This window comes from Perca fluviatilis, chromosome 4 (assembly GCF_010015445.1).
Source record: "Perca fluviatilis chromosome 4, GENO_Pfluv_1.0, whole genome shotgun sequence".
Lineage (NCBI taxonomy): Eukaryota > Metazoa > Chordata > Actinopteri > Perciformes > Percidae > Perca > Perca fluviatilis.
In genome coordinates, this window is record NC_053115.1 from 37,274,653 (window position 1) to 37,296,414 (window position 21,762).

At 43.1% G+C, this 21,762-nt stretch overlaps 1 protein-coding gene across 2 annotated transcripts in view; it reads right to left on the reverse strand.

The window, feature by feature from the left end:
- ptprga (protein tyrosine phosphatase receptor type Ga) overlaps positions 1-13,308 on the reverse strand; it is a 538,553-nt gene extending 525,245 nt beyond the window's left edge. For both annotated transcript variants that reach the window (XM_039797848.1, XM_039797847.1), the window contains exon 1: positions 12,682-13,308. In XM_039797848.1, coding sequence (XP_039653782.1) covers positions 12,682-12,778 — 97 coding nt within the window. In that variant the 5' untranslated portion in view covers positions 12,779-13,308. The remainder of the gene's footprint in view (positions 1-12,681) is intronic.
- Between the last annotated feature and the right edge of the window lie 8,454 nt (positions 13,309-21,762).

The window sequence follows — 21,762 nt, forward strand, 5'->3', positions numbered from 1 at the left end:
CAACATCGGAAGTTTGGTTTTATGTAATACAGAAAAGAATTTCCACCCAACCTTCCAGCTCGCAAAAAATACACTTACTACTGATCATCTTCCGTCTCACTGGGATGACGCTCCCGCATTGACTTTAAACAGATCACAGCTGAGTGGCTCGTTGGAGCCGTGCACAACACAAGAAAAACTGAAAAGGTTTGTGTTTCCCTCTGTAAATATTTGATCAAGGTACAAACCATGAGATTGGAGTGCAGCACTGACTTCTATTTGGGAGCTGCTTATGTGATATTGGGGTGGTAAAATGAATTTAAGGAGTGGGAGGCAGGACAGCTTTGTGGTTGGGGTTGGTTACAAGTTTACCCAGGTTATCTAAACATCTTCACTGGAAGTAAAACTAAGACAAATGGTGAAATTATTACCCAAACTGTTGGCTGTAAACATCGGGAAGATGATAGCAATTCAAAGTTATAACCCAACAGCTACTTAGTATTGCAATTTAAAGCGAGCAAACAGTAACTTTCACTGAAGAGCAGCTACTGTGAACACAAGTAAAAAGAATTAGATAATAGTTGCTAACTTTATCTAACATTCGCCACCATAAGCTACTAATCACACCAGACCAAGTAGCCCGTTGAGTGCACTAAATTGAGCAAAAGTGTGTTGAGCAAAAGTTGTATTGCTTGTGAGCCATTAGGTTACGTAAATGTATTGGGGAACTTGAAAAAATGTCCTAGATTAAATAAGACTAATAAGCGTCTCCAACCACACTCGCTGCGGTGCTTTGAGTCCAATGCTTACATCACAGTGTTAACATCCTCACAATGAGCATGTTAACATGCTAATGTCTGGCAGGAAATGTTTAGCACCAGCATTATTTATCTTGTTGGCATGCTTAAACTTGCTAATTGGCATTAAAGCAAAAGAACAGTACAGTTAAGGCTGATGGGATTTGTTCTGCAGGTATTAGGTCCTAAAACAAATCTAGTCTAAAAAGATGTTCCTGATGATGGAGCTGGAAAAAAAGGTTTATTACAAGTGATTACAATTCATCACGTGGGGAACATGAATGTCTGAATTGAATTGAATGGCAATCCATCCAATTTTGAGAAATTTCAATGTGAACCAAACTATTTCAACGTCATGGTGGCACTAGATGAAAACTTCTGTGGATCACCAAAGTCAGTAGGATTTATTCTCTGGGGACCATGAGTGTTTGCACCAAGTTTTATCAAAATGAATCCGATATTCTAAAATGATTTCCGTCTGGACCAAAGTGGTCGACTGATGCATCCCTAATTGCTAATGCTGACGTGGCTAGGACAGAAAGCTTTCAGTCCTGACTGTTGATCAAGCTCCACAAACACTGGATCCTTCACCTCCAATAGGATGGGGCATCGAGAACCAGTTCCGACTTGAAATGGCTTCAAAAATTACGATTCCAATGGAATATTTTTTTTATTGGAATTGTTTGGAATCGTTTGGAAAATTTGGTTTCAAATCCAATCAACGCTTCCAAATTTAACACGCACAAGTTTTGATTGATATCTATTTCTAAAAGCATCAGATCTCCCTGTCTGGTGGAGATGCACATTTTTTAATCATCACTCCTCCAGTTCGTAACGCTGGCTTTGCGTTAAAAAAACATCTCCAAATTGAGACCTGGTCCATTTCACTGGAGCAGGTTTCTTGACAAAGTAAATGATTGGATCACACTCCTCATAAAAGGTAAACCTGTCTTGAGGTTTAACATTTGTGTCCTCCTGTATTTGTTAAAAAATGTGTGTGGACATCTGGTTGCTGCTGCTGGTGGTGTTGGTGCTGTTTTACTGCAGCCAGATCTCAGCAATTAGCCCGCTGACTGAAAAGACGATTATCACTGATGGGAAGCATGGCCAAAACTACGAAAATCAGATGCAGGCTGTAAATTCCCAGATGAGTTTGGTTTCCTCTGTCGTCATTTATCTTCATAAAATGATCATATCATATTCATTTCCTCATTAACAGCCAACGAGGAGGTTTTAAAAGGTGTCCGTATGTGTCTTCAACACTTTGCATCTTGATGCTGACTTTGAGATTCATCCTGAATCCTAATTTCCATTGCTTAATTCATTAATGACTTTTACTGCAAATGCTACTTTGTGCACACTAAACAAATGTAAAATAAGTGTGTGTGTGTGTGTGTGTGTGTGTGTGTGTGTGTGTGTGTGTGTGTGTGTGTGTGTGTGTGTGTGTGTGTGTGTGTGTGCGCATACATTTTTCCATTTTGGTGAAAAATGGGATTTAAGTTCATGGCCATTAGTTTGGGCTGTGTTCAGAATAATAATCTATGGTTACAGAAGCATGTAATGTAACCAGAGAGTAAAGAAACCCAGGGGGACGGAAACAAGAACCAAATACAAGTATAAATAAAGAAAGAAAGAAAGAAAGTGAAATGACAGGGGAGACGAAAAGAAAAGAAAGACAAGAGGAGAAAGAAATTTAAGGAGAGATGATGAAGAAAGAAATAAGGGCAGAACGAAAGACAACGGAAGTACAACAAAGTACAAATGATGGGAAAAGTTGAAATAACGGAATGAAGGATAAACGGGATGCAGGGAACAGAAAGGATGCCAATAAGAGGAGATGAAAAAGAACGAAAGAAGAAAAGAAGGCAGGGAAGACGATAAGAACAAAAAAATGGTAGAGCAACAAAAAAAAAGGGTCGGAAGAGCAGAAAGAGCGATACAAAGACAGAATGAAGAAAGGCAAAAGAAAACATGGGAGGAAAGGGAGAAAATGGGATGAAACAAATAAAAAAATGCAGATGGAAAGGACAGAAGGAGGGACGACGAAATGAAATAAAAGAACGTAAGGTGATTTAGAAAGAGTATAGGAGCAGGAAACAAAACCAATGTGAACAGGGGGGCGGGGGGAGGAACTACAAAACAGCAGGAAAAGGGAAGAAAGAAGAGCGTTAAGAGGCCACGAAGAAACAAGAGGAACGGAGTGAAAAGCTGCCTAAACTGTTCCGTAAAACATGAGGACTGTTGTCTGACTGACACAACATCATCTGGTGAGACGGTGACATCTCTTTTACCGTTCTCAGGGAGAAAGCAGAACGCTTCCATTCCTCTTTCCCTTTTGATGGGAGTCGAGCGAAGTGCATTTCAACGTTCAGAATGAGCAAACGTTCTGGCAAAATGGCAGGAGCACCCATCTACACCTTTCACCGGTGCATCGGAGAGCTGTCACGAGCTCCGGAGTGAATGTCCACCTATCGAGCCTGACAAAAGAACACACAAGAGTCTGAAAGTCCTGACATGTGCCAAGGTGGCGCCGGCGGGAAGGGGGGGCGTGGGGGGAGGGGACATGGCGAAAAGAAACACCACCTGGCATCCGTCAGCCGCCTCTCTGTCAGCAATATCCCAATCATGCTGCATCTTAAGGTGGGGACACACTCTCTTTGGCTTTTGCCGAGTCCATTTGTCCCCTCCCCGTCTTCACTTCTTTCTCTTCTCACCTCGCGCTGTTTGTTTGCTGTCGCCGTGGGTTACGCTCGTCAGCCTCCATGGCGGTGGACAGCCCGTCAGTCTAAGCTCCTTTTAACACACTGCAGCCCTGCACAGTGACACAGAAGCTCTCCCCTGGCATCCCGCTTAGCAAAACTGAAAAATAAAAAGGGGGGCTTGGCTGCGTACACCTCTCCGCTCTCATCAGCGTCTCGTGCTGTCTCCTTGCTCTTTGTTTCCCCCCTCTCTCTCTGGGTTGTGTTTCTGCCTGCACGCTATACCATTGCCTTCCAGGGCGTGTTGCAGTGTTTTATTGGTTCACCGAGACAAAATGGAGACAAAACAAGTGTACAAGTTTTTTTTTTTTTTGCCAGAAGTACGTTCAACTAATCTTTAACTCTGCTGCTGTTGTTGGCCGTAGGGCTGGGTAACTCCTAAATTCGTTTGTACGGCAATAGGGTAAACAACGTTTGCTACAAATTCCAAAACTGTACTGTTTGTGATGCCTTACTTTGACAAATTCAAACAAAATGTTGGTAAAGAGAACTTATCCATGCAGAGTATTTATGAACAGGCTTCTTTGAGACAAGCCAATAGAATTGTTAGTGACACGTCTCATGTTCTGCACACAGAAGATGAGAATATGAGGTTTAGAGTGCCTTTTTTAAATTTTTTTATGGCAGCAGCATGGGTTAAGTGCCCAAGACAAATTCCCCACCTTGTGGGACTATAAAGTTAATCTTGATCTTGATCTCGAAACACATTTTTGAATAAACTGATCAAATGACTACATGTTATTTGAAAGGGGTCGCTTGCGGTGACAGAGGCACGATTGTCACCCGTATCTGCCATGTCCCCTCACCTCTGCGCATTCTCACGAACGGGTTTGTATGATATCGTACCGAAACGTATACACAACAAGTCGTATGATATCCTATAAAATTCCGGCAGCCGGTCACATGACAGTTAAGTTTAGCGGTATTTACAGTAAAATTTAGCCGAGAAAAGGTGACTGTGAGCCGGGTACAGAGCAACGTGAGGTTACGGTTGTCTCAGTGGCAATGACAGTTAAGTTTAGACTAGTTTATATCCACTTCCGCTCCGTTGCCAACGGCATAAACTCCAGTGGATTTCTGAGGACTATGGTTAACTGCTCCTCAGATCTCTGCAGGGTAAATCCAGACAGTCCAATCTGAGTTTTCTGTTGCATGACTAAAGCAACTTTTGAATGTACACGTTCCACCAAAACAAGTTCATTCCTGAGGCTATTTTGCAGAGGCACCTCCATACGGCGCTTACGGCCTCCCAAGACGATTGTGATTGGTTTAAAGAAATGCCAATAAACCAGAGCACGTTTTTCTCCTATCCCAGAATGCTGTGTGGACTAGCCAGACCCTCCTCCGCAGCACTGTGGAGGAAGGTCTGTCAATGTGAGACTAAGTTTAGACACCAAAACGACTAGTTAAGTTTAGAAAAAAAGATTGTGGTTTAGGGTTAGGGTCCCCTTAAGTAGAACTCCCGGGACACGAACACCTGTTTCCTGGGTGAAAGTCTTTGGTTTTCCCCTTATCTTCTCCCGGAACAGGAACTCAGTTCCCTGGCTTTAAAAAGCCCTGTGATATAGGAATGGTTCATGAGAACAGCTTTCAGCCTCTTTAAGCTATTTGTTTTAGTTTTCCAGCACGAAAACGTCACTCTCAACCTCAAGCTCCAGCAGCAGCAGGCAGATGTTCTCTGGGAGAAAGCCCCGCTAAAGCCACTGACACTACAGATGGGGGTATGCTGGCTGGACAGGCTGGACTGAGCTAGAAATCAGGAGGCACCTTCCAGAAAATGATAGGTGGGGAACACCACATCCCCATCTTCTCCAAATAATCCAGCAGTGGACATGATTTAAACAATGAAGTGGAACAGGAAAAAAAAAAGTGAATGCCTGCTGCTGTTGGTTGAAGAGTGCATATTATATTCAGCAGCCCGTTAAGTGTGAGAGAAGCAGGGCATGGCAAGAGAAGGCCAGACAGCTCTCCCCACTATTCTCCTTTTTCCAGGCTGCACTGTGGGGCCCCCACTGGCGTATTAATACTAAAAGAAAAGGAAATCTGATGAGAAACAGATTAAAAACCTAACGGGCACGCTCGGCTGAGCACAAACGCTTGATGAAAAAAAAAAAAAAAAAAAAAAGACGGTTGCTCCACGCTCGGCTCCCCAGCTCGTGGCGTTCTCGAGATATCATTAGCGCCTCTGCACTTAATATCATCATTACTATTGTTATCGTTATCGGACCTATTTATCTTTACTTTCCCCCGCTTGTGCAACAAAACATCATTTCCCCGCTTAAAAATCAATAGCACAATAGAAGGGACGTTCTCCATTCTGGTTCCCAATCTCTCTCTTTTTTTTTTTTTTTTTTTTTTTTTTTTTTTTTTTTTTTTCTCTCTCTCTCTCTCTCAGGCAGCTAGCTCCTAATGACAGGGCGACAGCTACCAAAGCAGCATCCTACATGGATAACTGCCTGACGCCACCCCCCGCTGCATCTTACATACACACACACACACACACACACACACACACGCACACACACTAAAACATGACACCGTATCTTTTTAATCAATCTATTAAGGAAAGCCGGGACGGTGTTGACAAGCTCCTCGCTGACTGATAAAGTGACCCGCGAGCCGGCGTGCGAGCGTTTTCCCGGGCCACGGCGGAGGCCAGATAATAGCTCGGTGAGCACCGAGATGATGAGGATGATAACGTTGGCGACCGAGGGCCACCAAGCATATCCAATCCCCTTCCCCTAAATGTCAACCTTCTCCTCCCCTAGTATCGCTGCGACAAAAAAAAAAAAAGGCTCTGGGTCTGTGACACGGAGGCCTGCTTAGAATGGTTAACAAACCCGCTTGTCTCATTTGTTCCTGGATTCAAAAGAAGCGGAACAGGTGCACGTGTGTGTGTGTGTGTGTGTGTGTGTGCCATGCGCGCGCACGCTCTAACAGCAGAGATAAAGGAGGGGTTGAATGAAAAAAAGGAGATGGGAGGAAAGAGACAGAGATGGATGGAAGGAGGGTTTGTGTGTTTGTGTGGGTGAAAAGATGTGCCAGCTCAGGCGCTTGTTGTGAGATTACAATGACTGTTCTGTTTTTTCCTTCCCGGCCACGAGCGACAGGGCCTATTCGTTTTTTGTTTTTTTTCTTTCTCTTCAGCAGTGGAGAGCGACAGATTGAAGGCCAGACATCTCTTTCTTTCCGCCCGTCTTCCCCCCTGTCTTCTTCCTTTTTCTTCCTTCCTTTCTCCCTCCCTCCCTCCCTCTCCCCTGTGTGTTTGGTTAACCCAGGGCTGAAGTGCGGCGCGGTGACAGGGGCGTGATGCCTCGACGTTGACACCGCACGCCACAGATGGGGAGGAAAAGTGATGCTCTGTGTCAGCTAGCGGACGCCCCGCGGTGATGCTCAGTGCTTTCCATCCATTCCCGAAAGAATGAAAAAAAAAAACAGATGTTTGCGTGGCTGCAAACCGGTCATTATGTGGGCGACCGGAGGAGGGGGGGGGGCGTGTTGGCAGCGGGCAGGTCACTCGGGCAGACACGCGACAGCGCAGCATCTTCCGGTATTTCTAACAGCACTTGGCTGGTGTTGCTCTGCAGCGAGGTATGACATTATTATGGTGGGAGGGGGGGGGGGGGACTTCAGAGTAAATCATGCACTCCACTCTTGGAAAGCTCAGAGGATGAAGGGCCTAAGGGTTTAGCTTTGGTTTCAATATTTGGGGGGTGGGGGGGGGTTTGAGATCTCCACCTACCTCACCTGGTGGGGGAGGGGCAGACGTTATAACCAGGTGTCTGGGTCGTCCATGAAGAAAACTGTAAGCGTCAAACACTTCATTTCCTGCATTCTGGTCGTTTTTTTTTTTCTGCAGCAATTTGTGCCTTTTCTGTAAATAGCATTATTCATGATTAATCTGCTGTATTGTTCAAAACATTCTGCAGATTCGAAACCTCACATGTGATTGTGGATGTCTTTTTTTCTTTTCTATTTTTTTTTCTTTTTCTTTTTTTAGGAATGATGTTCATCTTAACAACAAATATTTGCTTGCCACAGCATTTAAACTCTTTTTTTTTTCACTTCATTAGCCCGGATAGTTTTGAATATTGTGGGGGGGGAGTTGCAACCAAACAACCCCCCCACACACACACACACACACACACACACCACCACCCCCACCTGCGTAAATTACACCCGTGCTGTCCCAACACTGCAGGTTGGAGGTTGGAGGTTGGAGGGTTACAGGTCTGAATTTCGATTTCGATTCTTTTTTATTTATTTTTTTGGCGTGATGCTTTCTTTTTTTTCCGTTGCAATATACAAAGCTTATTGAATTGAATTGGAGCGGGAGGCCATAATTGCGGATGTCAGAGATTCCCCTGCAGAGGAAATCACAGGTTCTGATGAAGATGAGCTGTTTTGCTTTATGATACAACACATATTATAATCAGCAGGAAAGTACAAAAGCTGCATAGACAGGAAGTGAGAATAAAAAAATATCACTGGCGTCTTTCTCACATGGCTGCCGTTTTTTCCCCCCCCCCCCCAACGCGTATTGATGTACTGTATGTAAATCTTAAAGTGAAAACCGTTTGCCAAATGTCACTCAAATTCACAAACCAGACAAAGCTCAAAAGATGCCATTCCCCCTCTTGGAAACAACATACATTGGGGCCAAATGTGACACGTGGTTTACTTGAACGCTGCTGAACCAGAGCCTCATTATCATCTGAGAGAGATCTGAATCGGATCATAACCACCTACGTCTTCATCGCAAGCCATTCAGTGAAGCAGGGCTGAGAGAAACACACCACGCACCGCCATTTCAATGATCTCCATCTCCATCCAGCTTTTCATTTTTTTTTTCTTCCTTTTTCTCAACCTTAGTGCCATCATCCGTTAGTTTTTCCTCTCACAGTTGCTGACGCTCATTTGCTGAGCTGCTTTGTACTGGACACAGGTTCAAACGGGTGCAGGAAGTTAGGAGACTACAAAATGATTCAACATATATTTGGATGTATTGACACATTTATCACAGAAAAGGACGTCTTTCAACGGTACACACAGCATCTTCATACAAAGAGGGAATCTTTCGTTATCTTCCCTGGACTATCAAATAGGTCCAATAAACCAGAAATGCTGAAAACTGAATACTTTGTACGACGCTTTTTTTCTTTCCTTTTTCCTTTTATAGCTGATTATAAATCATCAGCCACCAAAGCGATTAACATTTGCCAGTGGCCCACGGGTGACGTGTTTTTTTTTTGTTTTCTTTTCTTTACAGAAAGCCTTTCTTTCCTTTCCCTGTGCGTTTCCCAAAGCCAATCTCCTGGATAAGAGCCTTATTAATAAGAAGAGATGAGCGGGCTGGAAGGTAAGCAGAGCAGCGCCTGAGAGCCCGGCCCGGATGATGACACCCAGCAGGAGAGACGCACACTCGTCTCTGTTTCCACATCATCTGCTAGCCGGTGGCATCAAGCAGCTACCTCGGGCTCGCTCCCAGCCGGTATCATGATGCCGATGGCGGGGGTGGGGGGCAGAGAAAGAGGAGGTCAAGAGAGATTATCAATGTTCCATGTCCTGAGCCGTAGATTTGCTCTTTCGGTGACAGTGCCCACTTCTTCTCCAGAAATCCCTCATGGCGCTAACCCAGGGGTCTCCCACGTTTTTTTCCAAGCCAAGGACCCCTTAACTGAAAGAGAGACGGAGGAGGGACCATCTACTACATCGCAGAGAATGTATTAAATTGAGTTGCATATTAAAATAAGCCTACAATAATACATAGGGCGGCCTAAGCTATTAAAATAATAATTGTTGGCATGATTTTATAAATCATGTTTTAATGTTAAACATACATGTGGCACAGTGAATCCTTAAGATGGCCTGTGTCTGTGGATGGCTACCTTAGTGACTATACCTCACCCATAGGCCAGTAGGCCTATCATCAGTGTATTTTTTTTCACAAAGATGCTGATTTATATTTACTAAATAATATGTTGGATTCATGTTAAGGGATTAGAATTTTCTTGGAAACTTTCAATAAATTAACAATAATTTGGTACCCCCCCCCCCCTTGCAGTAGCTCTGATGAGCCCTTAAGGGTCCCGGACCCCCTGTTGAAGATCTCTGCTCTAAAGCGTCCCAAACTGGCAGCTGAATTTCCATCCGTCTGTCCTTTTTTTTTTTTTTTTTTTTTTTTTACTATATTCCTATTTCTTATATTTACATATCTTATATTTCATTGAAATATATTTTCCCCAACCCACTTTTTTTTTTTCTTCATTTTTTTTTTATTGGATTTTTGCATTCATTCGTTATCTATGTAAAGACAAAGTGGCATGCGGCTGATTTTGTCGTTGGACAAAAGGATTGTTATTTTGCTGTGAAAGAAGCCCCAGCTAACCTTTCCCATTTCCTCTCATAGCAGGCAAGTTTTTTTTATTTTATTTTTTTCACTTACTTGTGTTGTTTTTGTTTTTTTTTAAATCTGCAAAATGAATATTTTACCTGTTGTTGTTTTGTGTCTGTTCCCTGTTGTTGCGTTTCCTTTCAATAAACACCCTGACAACCAGACGCTTTTACTCGCTAATGAGCCTCTCTTTTTAAATGAATTACCGCTGCATCTTTACTGGAAAAAAAAAAAAATAATGTATTACTCCATTTGGTTTCACTCATCCTGAGTATTTGGTCTGGGGGAAAAAAAACAACTGGCTTCATTTTCCAGGCACAACAAACAACTCCTCCTCGTGTTTTCATGAACCACCGCGAATAAATAAATTCTCAACCTGTGGGACAGACTATTATTCTTCCCATCCGTCTCTCTCGGCCTCCCTCCGTCCGTCCGTCAGGACCGTCTGTCTCTCACAGCAGCTCGCTCGCTTCCTCCTCGGCTCACTCCACTTCATTTCTGTCCAGGTTTGTGATCAGATGGAATTAAAATGTGAAAAAAAGAGGGAATGAAGGGGCACAACATACACACACACACACACACACACACACACACAAAACTAAATGTCTAACAAGAAATTGAAGCCAATCTATCCATCCTAACTGTATATAAATACTGGGATGGATTTGTGTTTATTAGGCAACAGGGCAGTGTCATATTTTTCTACTCTCTCTCATTCTGTGTGTGTGTGTGTGTGTGTGTGTGTGTGTGCGTGCGTGTGTCTTTAGACTCATAAGACATGTAAGAGCTAATCTGGTCGAGCTGAAAAGTAGGCTAATACAGTCCGACTAGCCGGCTCTGTGATGACGTGTCATGTCTATAGACAGCTACGGCTAACGGCTCCAACACCAGCTCGGTGAATTTCAACATCACAGTTGGCTCCTCTGACTTGGAGGGGGGGCGGGTGGTAGGCGGTTGGGGGGCACATGAGGGTCCACAATGAACTTCTCCGATTTCTTTAAAGGAAAGAATAAGTGAAGCGTGTTTGGCTCACACCGCTGTGCAGAGCTGGGTATTATATATGGATATCAAACTCTGGACATGACACCCCCACACTCCGACTGGGTCAGGGCCGTTCTGTCGTTCCTAATGCAAGGGGCTCCATTGGAAATGAGTCATTCTGTCGTTTTTTTTTTTCGCAGGCTGGATTACATCCCTGTGCGCTCTCAGGCTGAGTGAAACCAACCTCTCCATCACACATATGCCCGCTGCAAGATGCATCATTCTCTTTTGCTTGCTTTTCAACGGTGCGTAAATATTCTTCTGAAAGCAACATCAGCGCCGTGGTATAGATATGGTGGTATTTGCTTCGAAATATTGGGGGTATTAACCTTTTTTTATTTCCCATATGCCTCTATGACCGTAAATACGATCCAATTTTACAAATATGAATTCACATCGGACGACAAAGATGCTCACAGAGGGAGTAAAAATATGACCACATACGCATATAATATGGATGTATTGTGAGGCTGGGTGTGTGTGTGTGTGGGGGTTAAATTGAGAAGATCACAACTCCAGATTTGAACATACCCAGCTCCTGTCGGGCTGGAGAGGCTGTGAAAGGTGTCTGAGACAAGACATGTCTGGCATCGTCAACAGCTGGACAGATGTGGCGTGTTGTATGGACACTCTGGTCAAGGTCAAATGAGTTTTTTTTTGTTTTTTTTTGGGGGGGGGGGGATTTATTTTCCAGTTTCATGCAGCTGATTTCTCCTCCCGACTGTCTGAGAGTAAACGCAACAGAAAAAGAAAAGGGCCCCACAAACATGGGCATGGGGGGGGGGGGGCGTTTGGATTCAGCTGTGGTGGAAGCAGACGCTTTCCTTTTTAGTTAAATTCTAGTAGGCTGTATAACTTAAACTTAAAATTAGAGAAATGTAAGCATTTCCTACCAGACTGTTTGTTTCTAACCATTCAAAAAAAAGAAAGTGTCACACATGGGGTATCCTAACAGAGTCCCATCTGATTGTTTGTGGAACTCCTCTGAAGGCTCTACATCTCCATCCTTAACATAGACCCCCCACCCACCAACCCACCCACCCTCCACGGCACACTTTTAAGCCTCAGCTGCACATTTCGGGCTCTGTGTGCCTGAGTGTGTGAAAGCGGCTTCAGCAGCCCTGCTGTCTTTGCTCCACGCGCTAAGATAACGCGCCGCCGGCTGACAAGGCGTCACATCTTCCATCCTTTTTTTTTATTTTTATTTTTTATCCCGGACCCAACTCCCAGCCTACCCTTGCCTACAGCTCCTTTGGTGCTATCCCAACACATTGTGCCCCCAGTTTGATTGCTATTGAAAGGGTTAAAAAAAAAATAGGAGAGAAATAAGGTGGAATTGGAGAGTTAAAGAGGGAGGACCGAGTTCCATCAGAGGGGAGAAAAGCAAGGGGGGAAATATGAGCTCCTGTGACAGAGTTGTGCGTTTTAATGGATACGAGGAGGTTGAAACAGGTCACTCGGCTGCATACTAATCCTTTTTTTCACTAACTGCCTGTTTTGCGTCTCCGACAGTTTTCTAGAGAACGAGCCGGTGCCGGGGATGCGCGTCAACCCCCAAAAAAAAAAAGGCACGGGCTATTCCCAGCCAGTGACCCGCTATACTGGATATTCCTCAATGATAACCACATTCCTAGACATACCATTCCGTAGACACGAGCAGCAGGGGAGAGAAAAAAGCCCCATGTTTGACTTGGAGGGGTCTGAAACTTACCGGGATGACAGTCGGCCCAGAGGAGCACGAAGGCAGGCAAAACCAGAGAGAAAATCCAGCAGCAGCAGAAACAGCACGATTGCAGTAGCCTCCACATGGCAGTGATATGCACCTCGACATGCAAACAAAACGCAGCAACAACTGTTGAGTTTCTCCTCCTTTTTTTTTTAGATTTGTTGCGGGCAAATCAGCGACGCCTTGGCTGCGTAAAAAGCAGCGCCGGAGACGCAGCGCAGACGGAGCCTGGGCACGGTGGAGAGGTGGAGGTGGAGGGCGGTGGATTTTTTATTTTTATTTTAGAGGTCCAGTAAAGAGTCTTTCCGTCCCAAAATCCCCCCGAGATCCCCGGGTATGAGCATAACACTGGGATCCTGAATGGTGATGCTGATGGTGATGGAGGAGCGTGTGTGTATATATATATATATGCAGCAAAGAGGGAGACTAGCAGCGGCGGTCCACACAGCGCGGCGTCGCTCCGGCTGCTGCGGCGGTGGAAGCAGCGCTCGGCGGGCACACACAGAGGGGAGAGTCGGTATCGGTGGTGGTGGAGAGGCGCTGGAAGCTTTCCATTCCTCCGTCCATCCAGGAAATAACGTGTGAGCCCAAGTCTGGCAGAGACTTTAAAACAGTCTTCAGAGGGGGGAGAGAGAGAGCGAGAGGATGGAGAGAGAGAGAGAGAGAGAGAGAGAGAGAGAGAGAGATGGGTCATTCCTCTGGATCCTAGCGCCGGCTATGGAACGCACAGTCGCTCAGTATAATAGCACGAACATGTCCCATAATAATAGGTAATAATAGATATGTGCTCTCCAGGGGATCCTCGATCTCTTTTGTTCATATTAATGGCTCCAAAATAGATCCACATTAGACAAAGCCTACCCCCCCCCCCCCTGCAGTCACCACTCCAGAAGGTTTTGTCCTAGAAGGAGCCCAGTCTGTTTATAGTGGTGATGTATTAAGCCTATTTGAATCAACCAAATGCATCAATTCATTCTTTTGCAAGGTGCAGTATTCTCCACTTAAATAATTTCCCCCTGGGATTATTAAAGTATTTCTGATTCTGATTAACTTCACCCATTCAATGCTGCGATGATGCGTTTCTGTCGCTGTAAAGGCAAGCGTAAATAAAAGAAAAAGTATTCAGATCCTGTACTTCAGTAAAAGTAGTAATACTCCACTGTAACAAATACGCTGTTACAAGTCAAAGTCCTGCATTGAAAATGTTACTTAAGTGTAAGTATGTAAGTATCGTCAGGAAAATGTACTTAAAGTATTAAAAGTAAAAGTAATCGATGCAGAAAAAAGGATCCAAACAGTTGTGTGTTTAATCACAAGACCTGTTCAACTGAGGATGTAGGCAATTTTACCAGAGGTGGCCAGCACCATGAGGAGATGATTTAGGCAAAGAAATCATTTTTGTCAAAAAATGACATAGGCCATTATTTTAGGAAGGTGACGATGTGTAAAGTAACTAGTAACTAAATGTCAGATGAATGTAGTGGAGTAAAAAGTACAATATTTCTCTCTGAAATGTAGCGTAGAAGAAAAATTAATCAAGTAAAGTACAAGTACCTCAAAATTTTTACTTAGGTACAAGTACTGGAGGAAATGTACTTACCGTTCCACCCACTGCATGTTACATGTTAAAATGGTGCAGGGCCAACCTTTTGTGGCCCTAATCAGAATTTGACCCAGGCCATCCCTCTCACCCGCCTCCTTCTTTGTTGGTGTAAGAAATGCATCAAAATATCCACTGATATTGTGTTATGTTTTATTTATGTAAGCCCGCACCGGTGGCATCTTGTCAACCTGCATCTAAGCTGCAATTTCCACATTTGCTCCGCAGATCAGCACATCGCAGCTCCCATACCTTGATGTAATTACTGTAGGAACACTGTACAGCGTGTGCTACGCATGCCAAATGACGAGGAGCAGGCAAGTGGGCTAAAAGAATATGTATTTCCATGCAGAGTCAACTGTGGGTTTTAAAAATCTAATTCACAGCACTTTATCTGGCTGTTTTAAAGATAGGAGACATTACTCAAAAAAAAAAGAAAAGCATCATCCAATAACACCATTTATATTACCACAGTATTTTCTAAAACTTCATGTCATTTCTTTTTTCTTTCCAAAACATACCGTTTCCTTGATTAATATTTTTTAAAATGGTTTGACCGTCCTGTCCCTGACCCTTATCCCGTAGGATATCATACGAAAAACTATGCACAACAATTCGCATGATATCCTAAAGAGACCACCGGCCGGCCGGTCACATGACGGTTAAGTTTAGCAGTCCCTCACAGTTCTGTTTAGAATAGGCATTGCCCTCTAAGAGCTGTTGCTATAGGGTTTATCCCTCGCGCATGCGCAGTCGTGAAGATTTCTTTCGCGCCCTTGTGCTCTCTTACGTCCGCAGTTACTGTATATTACAGCTCCCAGTGTGTCTTCAGCTACAAGCAGTATGAAGACTTTGAGGGTACAGCAGTGTCCATCTGTGAAACCGGCTGACGGAGTAGCTACATCCTGCCGTCAGATCTCCGCCCGAGCTGCGAGGCGTGCCTCGACCCCGTAAGCCGGGCTGGAACTTACCCCCGCCGGCCGCCAGCCAGTTCTGCGCCCGCCTAGCGACGGAGGAACTGAAGGGTTGAAGGTGATGACGATGACAGCCGGGCGGAACCCGTCAGGACACCATCACCGGCGACACCCAGACATCACCGTGAGGTTACGGTTGTTTCGGAGGTGACGGCGACGACAGTTAAATTTAGACACCCAAAACGACTAGTTGAGATTAGAAAAATAATATGTGATTGCGATTTGGGTTAAAACTCTGGTCCCCTTAAGTAGTACTCCCAGGACCCAAACGCCTGTTTCCTGGGTGAAAGTCTTGTGTTTTCCCCTTAACTTCTTCCGGGACATGAACTCCGGCCTGAAAGCCCTGTGTTTTAGTACCCAACCATCCACCCCAATTTCCTTCCTTTGCAGATCTTCACACTCTTATACAGCAGCAGTCAATGTGGTGCATACAATGATAAATACATGGAATACCTACAAATTAGAGTTCATTACTTTTCGTAGCTATATGTACGAAGGTCCGTGGGAACAGCCTGACTGGTTACGTTTGATGTGGAATCACCTTATGACAATAAACCACGACACAGGCATTGAAGTGGTTGACTTATTAATTATTATTTATTCACAGTCCTCTCAAATCCATTTTCTGGACATTTTGATCATCAGAGATGACAAGAGAAATTGGTAACAGATCTCTATAGGAAACACATTATTACAAGGCAGGAGTTTCCATCGCACAAGGATTTAGGGATAGGCAGCATGAGGAAGCCTGGATCTAAAATGCGGAAGCGAGATTTAAGAATATCAATCAAAGTGTATGTCTCAACAAGAAACATATTGATTCAGATAACGGCAGTTCCCTCTGCATCACACGACACTCTCCAGCATTATTGGCATTTTGTTTTTTTTATTAACTCTGCTCCTAATCTTAAATCAATCTTTAAAGATCTCCCACGCATTGTTCAGAGACATGCTCACAACATTCGGGACCCTGAGGTCCTTAAACTCCGGATTAAAATACAAGGGGGACAGAGTGTTTGCCATCCGGACCCAGTGATGGAGTACCCGAGTCCTGGACTCAGACTTGAGACCAACTGGAGTCGCTATTCTCTGGCCTCGTGGTTTGACTTGGACTCAGGCACTGATGCCTTGGACTTGGACTTGGACCCGAGGATTTATGAAATGGACCTGAGCATTCATTAAATAGGACTCGGACTTGGATGAAGTGCCTGACTACTTCTTATGTGTAATAGGCAGTGATGGATTACTCAAGTCAAGCCAACTTTTTTTTGTCAATTGTGCAACAGATGTGCCAGACAAATGGAGCAATTGCAAATTGGCGCCATTTTGATGCTACCAAGCCATCACCTCCCGTTAGCATTCCATTGACTGCCATTCATTTTGACGCCACTTTGGCAGCAAATTTACATCTGAAGCGTTTAAAGACTCTATTTGTCCATTGTTTATTTCTAAAGAAACACAACAATGTATAAAAGGCTCCATTACATTGTACCTCACGTTATGGCTCTGTAGCAGGTGTTTTTGTAAAAATAGGCTAACAATTGTGTCATAAACACACGACTTACTGTCGCACAGTAGAGAAATTACCGTACGGTACAGTAGAAGCTCACAGGCAGTTTCGACTCACATTAGCTGTTTAAGTTTAATTGCTAATCTTAACTAGCATTTTAGTTAGCAATAATTAGCCTGTTCCCATGTTATCTCCTTACATATACCTACGCTCTCTGTCTCTGTAAGATTGGGAAGGATTGAGATTTCTCTTGGCACAGCTACCAGAAGACTTACAACTTTCAGACAGGTTGCTCACGTCACATCTACGTCTTCAAGCCCAGTTGGAGGCTGCGCAGTAACGCTCAGCGCTCACCGGAAAAGTGCTTCTAATAGACTTCACTGGTCTCCGTCCAGAGCAACGGGATCTGTTGGTCCATTTTGTATACGTCAATGCGTACAACACCCTGGCTGGGGTCACCCACAATGCTGTTTGCTTTGCAGGGGGGAGGTGGGTTCTGTGAATGTCCTAGACTCAGACTTCGAGAGTCCGACTCGAGTCGCTTTAAGGAGTCGACTCTGATTCGAAACTCAAACTCAGGGTAATGGTGACTCGTCTCCGACTGTTCTTTGGTGCCTCAGACTTGGATTCTGACTCGACAGTTGGTGACTCGAGTACAACACTGGGACCCCCAGACTGTGGAACAGGCTGCCAGAGGAGATCAGGATGGCTCGGTCTATCTCTTCATTTAAGTCTCTTCTAAAAACGCACCTTTATCATGTAGCCTTCCTGTGATCCCATCCCTCTGTTTTTATTGTTGTCTTTTATTACTGTGTTTTATGTGTCATTGATTATTCCATGCATTGCTTTACTGATGTTTTTTTTTGATCTCATTGTTTTATGATTAACACTTTCGTGATTGTATTGATTTTATCCTGTGAAGCATTTTGTAAACCTTGATTTGAAAAGGTACTATATAAATGAAGTTTATTAATATCATTATTATTCGTGATCTCATAGTCAGAACCGACCGTTCTCTTGAATGACGTCTTATCGGACATTCCAGTGTGTACAGTGCGCACAATGTAGCTTTATTCACGAATGCCACTCATTTACCCGTCCGCCGTACAGAAAGACCCGACACGCTGTCTTAAGAGCCGTTCAGAGCAGACACGTAGCATACGCGCTAACAGTGGTGGAAGAAGTACTTAGATCCTGTACTTCAGTAAAAGTACTAATAACACACTGTAAAAAATACTCTGTTACAAGTCAAAGTCCTGCATTCCAAATGATACCCAAGTAAAAGTATGTCAGTATCATCAGGAAAATGTACTTAAAGTATCAAAAGTAAACGTAGTCAATGCAGAAAAAAACCTCCCATTGTAGAAACTGGAAAGGATCCAGTTGTGTGTTTAATGGTCTAATCATTTTAGCTGGACTTGTAGGCCGTTATATTGTTGGCTAGTTTCATTAATAATAAAACATCAGATTTTATTAAGTACATGTGTTTTGTGTGCAGAAATCTTAATGTGTAAAGTAACTAGTAACTAAAGCTATCAGATGAATGTAGTGGAGTAAAAAGTGCAATATTTCTCTCTGAAATGTAGCGGAGTAGAAGTAGAAAGTGGCATGAAAAGAAAAGACTCAAGTAAAGAACAAGTACCTAAAATTTGTACTTAAGTACAGTACTTGAGTCAATGTACTTAGTTACATTCTACCACTGTGCCCTAATGACCAAAACAACCCTATGCATGGCTGTACGTTGTAATTCATACATACTCAATCTATCCACACTGAGATACATTGGTAGCCTAGAAATCTAGACGCACCCTAGCAGCAGCAAATTTAATTTGCAGCCAGGGGGGTCTAGGCATTCTCCGTTGGCTTGCGAGTTGGAAAAACCAAACTCTGGTCAGGCCAATCACATCGTGTATAAAGTCGGTAGGTGGGCTTATGGCTGCTGCTGCTGGGAACAGCGGATTTCTGGAAGACTTGTAGTTAAGCTTTTCTTTGAGAAAAGAACAAAGAACGGCACTGAAATCATTCTTAAAAAAGGAAGATGTGTTCGGAGTTTTGCCAACCGGATACGGCAAAAGTTTAATCTATCAACTAGCTTCGCTACCTTCTTCGTTGCTCTGCCTGGTTGTGGCGCTATCCTATGAAGTGCAGAGGGATTTGAAAGAGGAACGTTTATCCCGCCCCTCAGATTGAGCTCCGTCAATGATGAGTTCCCAGACCCAACATCTGGATGTGGGTCTGGTTTGTCAGGCTACTAAATTGGGATCGAACAGGTGAAAAAAAAAACAGAATGGGAGGGGAAATCAACATCCTTCTGAAAATAGAGACACTCTTTATCTCTACTCCATTAACGGCCCTTTTGTTGGTGTTGCTTTTCCTGTTGCAGGTATCAATACAAATACTGCCAGGTTGTACTTGAATTAGTTTGGGCAAGTAAAATTCTATTTTGTATTTTCCAGTTTCTACGATATTATTTTCTTCTGGATGATTGATGTGATTCATTTAGTTGTGTTGGATTTGATAATATGTGTCTGTATAACATTATGTTGTCATCTGGTTGCTGTTTCTATGGCGGCATGTTTTGTCCCCTTACGTGGGAGTATCAGACAGTGTTGTCCAGCTCCGCTCTGATTGGTCCAGTGTGAGACTATAGATTGACTCTGAGTCATGCAGGTCACAGCCACCTGAGCGATGAATGTGTTTGTGTCTTGATGTGATCTGCTCTGTGATGGTGATTTGACAACGCCTGATAAAAATCCGATCCAAACGTTGTTCCATTAAACTAAAATAGCTGGGAGCTATCAGTACAGCGTGCACATCTGCAGGGCGGATTTTTGCCTTCAGTTTGGTTTTTGGTCAGGCACCTGTTTTATACTAAGTTTAAAAGTTTTTATAAAACACTTTATTTAGAGGATATCACGATAAACATAGGTGATTGTGAGGGTGTGTTATTATACTGACTCTACTGGGATGGGTGATGGGTTGTTTTGCTGTTAAAAAAATACTGTATATTTGTTATCTTCAGGGTTTCCCCCAGTGTATTGCAATCCTGGTGGTCCACCGGGCCTAAGTTGCCCCCCACCAGGCAATAATGGTCATAATTTCAAATCTCCAGTCAGCTTTTAGCACTAACTTAATGTGCGGCCCGATGGAATCTGTGTTTAGCTTATTTAAATTCTTAATTTTGTGATTCCTTCGATGATACTGTTATCACAGAAACTATTGGGCTCCACATTAATGCTTACATCAGTCTGTGACTGGCCCACAGCCGGGCCCTCGTTGAAAAAAAAGACACTTGCCACAGTGCTAAACAACCCTGATCTTGCTATGAATATATTACAAATATAATGATATAAATATATATAGAACACAGACACTTTTTAGAGGGCAGTCTCCTGCATTGTGTTAGACTGTGCCTTCTTTATTATCAGATAGTTCTCCTGCGATCCTCATGATTTATAAGCTATATAGGGAGGGGCCAACTGTAGAGGAAGGGACACATCTAACCAGAATTTACAACTAATTATATGAATGTCTCTGTCCCAGTGACATCTGCCTAACCCCCTGGAGTGTCCATTGTCACAGACATTCTCTATGTTGTATTACCAAGCATTGGTGAAACATATTTTGAATTCAACCCTAAAGTTCCCAAACATCAAATATTTAAGAATGGATTTTGAGAAAAAGAAGCACACAGCATCAAAGAATTGTGAATATGATGGGAGTGGTGCAGCCATAATAAACACTACACACGACATACAATGTCTTGTGTGATATATTATATTGTCATACAATGTGTATGTGTTTTTCTTATGTTTTATGAAGAAAAGAAAAAAACAGAAAAACTATGAGATTCAAGAGGGAGTTTAAGAATTTAGAATGCTTCTGAGTCATGAAAATTTCTCTGCATTTACTTTTTTTTTGTGAGTGATGTGCTCTGTGTTTCAGACTTGAAATGACAGCAGTTGAAGTTGAAGTTGAAATGTCTTTAATGTCCCCAAGGGGCAATTTGGTTCACAACATGTAGCCAACACATAAACATTAGCAAAAAAAAGCACATTAAACCTAAAATAGTAAATAGACAAAAACATAAATACACATGTACACTACACTTAAAAAGATGACAAATATATGCTGTGAAATGAGCAGGGATGGCAGATGACCTATAGTTTATTGAGAAACCCAACAGCTGATGGTACAAATGATCTTGGGTATCTGTTAGACCGGGCACGTTTTCGGAAGGTACACCTCCTTCCTGATGGTAGGAGGCAAAACTCAGAGTGTAATGGGTGAGTGGTGTTAGCCAAAATGGCCATTGCCCTCTGTGTGGCTCTGGCCTCATACACAGACCTAATGCTGTTGAGGTCAGTGCCAATTATTTTCTGAGATATGTTTACAATTTTTTCCAGTCTGTTCTTGTTGGTTACACTCAAATTGCCAAACCAGCAGATCATGGCAAAGGTTAAGATTGACTCAACAAAAGATGAGTAAAAAGTTGTCAGAAGTGATCTGTTAACATTAAACCCCTTCAGCTTTCTTAAAAAAAAAAAAAAACAGTCACAATACATTTTGGCCCGAGTAGTTGTGCACCAAACCAAAAACACTAGTGTTTTTTAAACTGCAATTACCTGAAATTCAAAGCAGAATATGGCAGATTTGCCGACTCTGAGACTTTCTCTGAAACTCTGAGAAATTCCCATAGAAGCAGAGAGAGTTTTCATATTCAGGCTGTGAACAAGTTGTTGTTTAAAAAAAATTTATCATTGTTTTACTTGATTAGCTATATTCTATGATGGCTAAGGAACTCTTTTGATTACTTTTGTAGGGCTTCATGTCAACAAAAATGTGACAAAAAGCGTACAAAAATGTCGGAAAAAGCAACAACTTTACAAAAGGGTGACAAATGTCTGAGAAAGCCACAAAAATGTTGGAACAAAAACAACAAAAATGCGGAAAAAAAGCTACCAAAATGTAAAAAAAAAAAG